The sequence below is a fragment of the Pundamilia nyererei genome, unplaced genomic scaffold (assembly GCF_000239375.1).
Source record: "Pundamilia nyererei isolate P.nyererei 1_Seehausen unplaced genomic scaffold, PunNye1.0 scaffold00081, whole genome shotgun sequence".
Taxonomy (NCBI): domain Eukaryota; kingdom Metazoa; phylum Chordata; class Actinopteri; order Cichliformes; family Cichlidae; genus Pundamilia; species Pundamilia nyererei.
In genome coordinates, this window is record NW_005187482.1 from 2,419,244 (window position 1) to 2,427,251 (window position 8,008).

At 41.0% G+C, this 8,008-nt stretch overlaps 1 protein-coding gene across 1 annotated transcript in view; it reads left to right on the forward strand.

Annotated features, from left to right (window-relative positions):
• tspan4b (tetraspanin 4b) overlaps nucleotides 1-7,774 on the forward strand; it is a 14,895-nt gene extending 7,121 nt beyond the window's left edge. Inside the window, exons 5-8 of the mRNA XM_005738096.1 lie at nucleotides 3,224-3,319; nucleotides 4,229-4,342; nucleotides 5,622-5,705; nucleotides 6,191-7,774. Coding sequence (XP_005738153.1) covers nucleotides 3,224-3,319; nucleotides 4,229-4,342; nucleotides 5,622-5,705; nucleotides 6,191-6,259 — 363 coding nt within the window. The 3' untranslated portion in view covers nucleotides 6,260-7,774. The remainder of the gene's footprint in view (nucleotides 1-3,223; nucleotides 3,320-4,228; nucleotides 4,343-5,621; nucleotides 5,706-6,190) is intronic.
• The last annotated feature ends 234 nt before the right edge of the window (nucleotides 7,775-8,008 follow it).

Consider the following 8,008-nt stretch of genomic DNA (forward strand, 5'->3'; position numbering starts at 1 on the left):
CCGTCTCCAGCCTTGGTGGTGCTGTTCTCTTATTGTTCCCTTGCCACTGAGAGTACACCTTTGCTGGTTCTGTGGAGAACAGCTGGCTATTTTATACTTCTGACAGTCTGACAGCCGCTGAAAGGAATCTCTGCCACTGAAGGAGCTGATCAGTGCTGTTAGAGTCTCCTGCATGGGGTGGAAGATGTTGTCCAACAGGGATGACAGCTTAGCCTGTCACTCACCACCTCCACTGGGTCCAGAGATCATCCTAGAACACAGCTGGCCCTCCGGATCAGCCTGTTCAGTCACTTCCTATCCCCAGCAGAGATGCTGGTGCCCCAGCAGACCACATCATAAAAAAATGTTTGAGGCCACCACAGAGTCACAGAAGGTCTTCAGGAGTGGGCCCTTCACTCCAAAAGACCTGAGCCTCCTCAGCAGGTACAGCCTGCTCTTCCCTTTCCTGTAGAGAGCATCTGAATTGTGAATCCAGTCCAGTTTATTGTTCAGATGAAAACTAAGGTACCCGTAGCTGTCCACAGCCTCAATGTCCATACCTTGGATGTTCAGTGGTTGCAGTGGAGAATGTTTGTGCCTGCAGAAGTCTACCACCAGCTCCTTCGTTTTTCTAGTGTTGATCTGCTGGCACCAGTCCACAAAGCCTTGGGTCAGTTCTCTGTACTCCCTGTCGTCCCCATCAGTGATGAGGCCAACTATTGCAGAGTCCTTAGAGAACTTCTGCAGGAAGCACTGGGTGAAGTTGTGGGAGAAGTGTAGATGGTGAAGAGGAATGGAGCCATAACCGTTCCCTGTGGGGCCCCTGCTCTGCAGAAGACCCTGTCCGACACACAGTCCTGAGTTCTGGTCCATGTGGTCCGTTGGTGAGGTAGTCCAGTATCTATGTTGTGAGGTGATAGTCCACTCCTGAGTTCTCCAGCTTGTCCTTCAGGACTGTGGGAATAATGGTGTTAAAGGCACTGGAGAAATCAAAGAACATGATTCTCACAGTGCTCCCAGCAGTCTCCAGGTGAGAGAGGGAACAATGTAGGAGGTGAATGATGGCATCATCCACTCCAGCTCTTACTGGTAGGCAAACTTAAGTGAGTCCAGTGATGAGTTCACCAGGGGCTGAAGCTGAGCCAGGACCAGCCGCTCCAGGGTCTTCATCAGGTGGGATGTCAGAGCCACCGGCCTTTAGCTGTGGAGGTCCTTTGGACGGGGAGTCTTTGGCACTGGTACCACACAATTGGTTTTCCAGAGCTGTGGAACTCTCCCCAGCCTCAGGCTCAGGTTGAAGATGCGCTCCATCACCTCAGACAGTTGATCTGCGCAGGACCTGACAACCTGATGCCATCTGGACCCACTTCCTTCCTGGCTTTAATCTTCCTCATTTGCCTTCTAACCCAGGTGGTTGAGTGAGAGACATGCTGGAGATGTGTGCTGGATGTGTACTGGATGCTGTGGTTGGGGGTGGGGAGTAGTGACCAGGGTGTGTGGGGGAGGTGTGAAGTGTCTGGGGTGTCAAAGGTGGAACAGCATCAGTGGGGGGTGGGTGAGTCTGCAGCCGATGTTGAAGACTGCATCCTGGATGAATAGAATAGAATTCAACTCATGTCACAAGTACAAGGCAACGAAATGCAGTTTGCATCCATCCAGAAAGTGCTTTGGAAATAATATAGATATATTACAAAATATGGATCTATTATAGGTATGTTACAATGTACATGGTATAAAGGTATGTTATGAATATGCTATAACTATAAGTATGCACAGGCTGTAGTGAGTGTACAAGCTATGTACAGGTTATGAACAGGATATAAATATGGTTAAAAATATGAAACTATACAGATTGTAGATATACAATTGTGAGTATTAATAAACAGTTATAAATAGTTGTAAAACTATAATTATTGTATTGTACAGAATGATTGTCTATACAACATTTACAGTAGTGTAGTTTAGATCAGTGAGATATGTGGATAATTTCTACAGTAGTTATATAAAGTGCTAGTGGTTGTAATTGGTGGTTCAGTCCATGTTATTGTGTGTATGAGGGTACAGTTGGTAATCAAACCTGTTAAAGAAATAATTCAGTTCATTTGCCCACCTCGCATCCCCCATGGGCAGAAGGTGTTAATCTTTGTGCCCCAAGATGATTCCAAGGCATCTCCAGACTTCTTTAACATTATTCTGCTGAAGCTGAACTGATCAGTCCTTTCAGCTCTCTCTGCACCCCTTTCAGCTCCTCCCTGTCTCCAAATTTGAAAGCCCTCCTCTTCTGCTTGAGGACAGCTTTTATTTCTTGGGTAATCCATGGTTTGTTGTTGGAGAAGCAACACGAGGTCCTAGATAAGTTAATGTAGGCTGTAACGAAGGTCACAAGTCTGTCACTGTCCTTCCCGTGGTCGTCACAAAGCATCTCCCACACAGTAGAGTCAAAACAGTCTTTTAGAGCCTCCTCGCTCAGTGTAAATTTGTTGTCACCTCAAAAAAACTCAACATGCAACCACTGATGTCTAAATCACTAGCAACAAAAGCGAGTACACCCCTAATTGAAAATGTCCAAACTGTGCCCAAAGTGTCAATATTTTGTGTGGCCACCATTATTTTCCAACACTGCCTTAACCCTGTTGGCCATGGAGTTCACTAGAGCTTCACAAGGTGCCACTGGAAACTTCTTCCACTCCTCCATGATGAAATCATGGAGCTGGTGGATGTTAGAGACTTTGCACTCCTCCACCTTCTATTTGAGGATGCGCCACAGTTGCTCAATAGGGTTTAAGTCTGAAGACATGCTTGCACCTGAGACCTCGTAACGCTAATGAGTCACATGACACCAGGAAGAGAAAATGGCTAATTGGGCACAATTTGGACATTTTCACCTCGGGGTGTACTCACTTTTGTTGCCATCGCCAAGTAGGCAATAATGGCTGTGTGTTGAGTTATTTAGAGGGGACCGCAAACTTACACTGTTATACAATCTGTAAACTGACTACTTTACATTATATCAAAGTAAGGGGTGTACACACTTTTGTGAGATACTTAGCCCTGCGACAGCTGGAATGGGCTCCATGTCTATCTATCTATCTATCTATCTATCTATCTATCTATCTATCTGGATGGATGGATGGATGGATGGATGGACGCGCCAGTCTGTCTATATTATATATTATATATATATACAATTGATTTTTTTATGATTAATTGTATATCCTTGTTTCGTTCACTGTCTTTTTGTCAGCTGGATTCAAAAGCACAAAAAGATTTAAAGGAAGATATGAAGATGTATGAATCAGATCCTGGCCTTAAGAATTCCTGGGACAATGTCCAGAAAATGGTGAGCATTTTTACTGAACAGCACATGAAAATACAATAATCCTCTTTTCAACAGAATAACGGATATACTGTGTAGCCTGGGAAATTAGTTGCCACATGGGACACAATAACAGGGGTTCTTGCAGCATTTTAATGGCATACAGATAATAAACAAAAAGGAAAAATCACAAAACATCCAATAAAAAAATATGCACTGAAAATACAACAGTGGCTCTGTCTACAGACAAAAACAAACAAAGGAACAAATTAATACCAAGCCAAAACCACCAAATGATTGCAAAATGACCGTAGGCACTTACACTACAGTTTCACTAGCTTCATGTCTGGACACACTGGAGATTGCAGACTCTGCATCTTGCTACACATATAAGTTCATGGAGGTTTCTAGTCCGTGCGGAAGGTACTGATCACCAACAACAGCTACAAACACATGCACAGTCTTGTTAAATATTGCCTTAAAAATTTTAAAGTATTGACACAATAAAGTCTCAACACATTACAGTCATATTTGCCAAGGACTGCATGAAGCAATTTCGCACCACAGTCTGCCATACATCTCCAGCTTGGTGCAGTCCAAACGCAACCCCAATTCAAAATAAACCTGACAAAACCATAGACCAAGATGCAGTTGGCAAAATCTAGAAGTAACTACTGTTCTTCGTGATGGTGCCACCTTGTGGTGGACGTTTGTCAGTTTAATGAACTTTACAGCCACAAATTATGAACATTAAAAAAACACAGATTCAAAATAAGTGATGAGAGTACATGACAAGAGTATAGGCACCCTAATAACCCAAGAGAAAACTGTCAAGTTAAAAGGATCTACATGAGTTTACACGTGCAAATGTTAAACGTAGATTAAATATTTGGTATTACTGTCCTCTTTGCATCCTGTCATCTGCTCTTCCAGTTCAAGTGCTGTGGCGTAACCAACAAAACAGACTGGTATAACGTGCTGCAGGGAAAGCTACCCTTATCATGTTGCTCAGTTGGGACACAGACGTGTGTTGAAGGATGGACTGAGGTTTGTTGCTTTTTAATTTTTATTTTTTGGGGGGATAAACCTCTCAAATGAAACAGAATTTTCCTACAGATCAATGAATGTATGTGTCACACATACTGCTTGGGCAACTGCATACTAAAGTCTTTGCATTTTTCAGAGCAGAATTTGCTAACAAATCTTAGTTTGGTAACTACAAGATTTATGTTTCAGGAATTGTGTAGACTTCAACTCTGAGTCAGTTACCAGGGTAACAGACTCTGTGAACTAAACCTGAGGCTATGAAGCAAGATTTTGGCTTATCTGGGTAACTTTAGGGTTGGCCCATGGTTTTCTGTGGTCAACTACAAAGTTGGTTCACTTCTTACCAGGGTAGATCACTATAATGCGGTAGATCTAACCAGCTCTGCTCCAGCTTAGGTTCCAGATTCAAGATCAAAAGATATGAAATCACCCTAAGCAATTCTCCAGAAAAAAGCATCACAATTGCTGGAAGATCCCTTGGACCTCTGCAGGAAGAATAGCAGGTTCTTCAAAGTTTTCAAGTAATTGAAAACTCAACTGGCTTCTCTAAAAATGTAAAAGAACCCACCCACCACTTTAATGACACTCTAGATCTTGTTTTAACATACGGCATAGAAACTGTTTACATTTAAGAATATAATCCACCCACTGTTATCATCTTCAATGGCCTGTACCAACACAGAGCATGAGCCTGGTTCTGTTGGAGGTTTCTTCCTGTTATAATGGAGTTTTTCCTTCCCACTGTCGCCAAATTGATTGCTGGGTTTTTCCTCTGTATGTATCATTGTAGGGTCTACCTTACAATAGCCAGGGTCTACCTGGAGCTGAACAGAATTTGTGCCTGATCTTGCCTTAATTAAAAACGGATCACGGTTTGGATTTGACTTGCGGTTCAAATGGCAGCATAGGTTCTGATCCATAACAGAGCCTGTGATATCTTCTGGTTGATCTGGTCAAATAACTGAGACTATTTAGGTGATTTTTAAGTGGACAATATGTTTCTGAATTCAGCCACCATTCTTTCCAACATGTTGTTTGATATTTAATGACCGAATTCTAATCTGTGGACAAATTTGCATCTAACATAGTGTCTTTTACCCTGGTCAGAGTTGACGTTAACTCTCTGGAGCAGAAAACAGGAGTTTCACACATCTCAGGGTTTAGGAACTCAGAGCTGCTAGCTAAACCTGCATACTGGAATATAGCCCTGGCATTCTTCTTCGCTTTTCTTTCTATCTATAACTACTCTGCCTCAACTGTTTCCCCATGTCGTTTGCAGCCATGCTACCAGAAAGCAAGAAAGTGGCTGATAAAAAACATCACCTCTGTCCTGGTGTTTGGAGTGTGTATTGGTGTTGTGCAGGTAGACAATATTAATGTTTTCTATATACTATACATACATACTGTCCATAAACAAAATGTACATTTAAACTTAGTAACTGTTTGCCTACCCTTTAGGCTCATAAAACTTGAAATAACGTATCTTTTGGTAATTATGTGTTGTAAGCTGTAGCTCAGTTATTTGTACATTTACAATGAAAGGTGGTATAGATTCCAAAATCTTAGATCATATATCAGCTATTAGGAATACTTGTGTTTAGTCTGAATTTCTTGATTCAGTTATTCATGCTGATTGCTTTTAACTGGTCGAAATCACTTGCATTCGCTTATACACTGTGGATGTGAACATGGGCAGCTGAGGACAGTGCAGACAAGTAGTTCTTATTATACATCCTAGTCCACCTGGAGTCTGAGTGCATAGTTGGTGCATTTCTGTGTAGTTCCTGTCATATGTAGCGTTAATGACTTGTTAATTAATGACCTGTACGTCTCCTCTTGTTTTGTCAGATTTTGGCCCTGGTGTTCTCCATGCTCATGTATTGTCAAATTCTTTCGGTCGAGAAACACTTGGACTAACTGCAGAAAAGCTGTTCAACAGATGTCACGTGACGCCTATCAAACTCATGAACTGAATTTCTAAAATCCATAATCCAGCCTGGAACATTCCACTGATTAATTTTGGTTCAGATTTTCAGTCATTACATTATTACATGGCAATTACTGTTAACACCGATTTACTTAGTTCTTCCACACCGCGCTGTACAAAGACATCTGTTAACTGGGATATATTAATTAACCTAGTAATGACTATCATTTCCTTCATTGTAGATACAATTTGACAAATATTTATTTAGTATATACTATATTTTTAGCCTTTGGATGTCATTTATCTAAGACGTAAAAAAAAGCACAGAGGAGCACTCTTAATGGACTTCTTCTTATATAGCGCTTTTCTACTGTCTTGAAGTACTCAAAGCGCTCTATACAACACACCGCTTTCACCCATACACACCAGCACCAACCTTTGTCAGTGCTTTAACTCATACTCCAATGGATGCATTGGAGACCAAGTGGAGGTTAGTATCTTAGATTAGTAAGCTTAGAGCAGCTGGTATTCCCAGGCAGTCTCCCATCCAAGTATTAACCAAGCCCAACACTGCCTAGCTTCCAAGCCCAGATGAGATCGGGCGTGCTCAGGGTGGTATGGCCGTAAGCACGAACTGCTGCAAGGGGCTAAATACACAAACTGCTGGTTCAGTTTGTGTATTTAGTCCAGCACGGTAGTAGCAGAAAATATATTTGACACATGGACCCTGGAAAATAGATTTTTATTTGACGTTTAATTCTAAATTTCTAGCCTGTAAAATGTAGGCATACTGGATATACATCTGCTTCACTTATTTTACCGCAACAATTTTCAAATATCCTCATAGTCACTCAGAATGTAACTCTTGGTATTCCTTTATAGCCTATATATTCTAACTGATACAGGGCAAAATTTAAAGTACAGATGCAGGCAAGGGTAGTACTGGTAAAATTTATTAGATGTGAGGATCACTGATATCCACCCTGCTTAAAGGTTACAACATGCACAAGAATTTGAGTATGTTGAGACATTAGTCTCAACATACTCAACAATACTCCAATGTCTTAACATTAGAGTAAGTTCACCTAAAAATGAAAAACAGTAAAAAATAAATATATAAAAAATTTCCTATTTGACAAAAGTTTGAGTAACAAACTGAGTAAGCTTTGTGAGACTAGCAGAAAGTAAGATAAAGTACATGAAGACTTGATTCAGGTGATTCCCTGTAAGACGTGCAGCTCAGTTTCAACTCCATCCATCTGTTCCCTCTTGCTTGGTCGCTCCGTGTCTTTGGACTGTGGGAGGAAGCCGAAGTACCCGGAGAGAACAACCCACGCAAACAGGAGGAGAAGATGCAAACTCCACACAGAAAGGACTTCACATAAAACCAGTAATTTATCCTTTAGACATTACATCCCATGTGTGGCATATATCAGTGTTTTGCTTGTAAATTGGTGTAATTAATTAACAAAAACAGTGAACTATTAAAACCTCAAGAGAACAGAGATGGATGTTTCATGTCAAAATAATGTAAAGTGCTTTTGCAAAAAAAAAAAAAAATCAATAAAAACATAAAAGGTAAACTCACAATTACATACATACAGTGTAAAGACTGTGGCTTTACTAAGGTTTTAGGTTGAATATTACATTATGTCCATTCATGTTAATACTTACATCCATAAGGAATTTGTCCACTTTCAACAGGAAATGGTTATTATTTACAATAAAAATAATAAAAT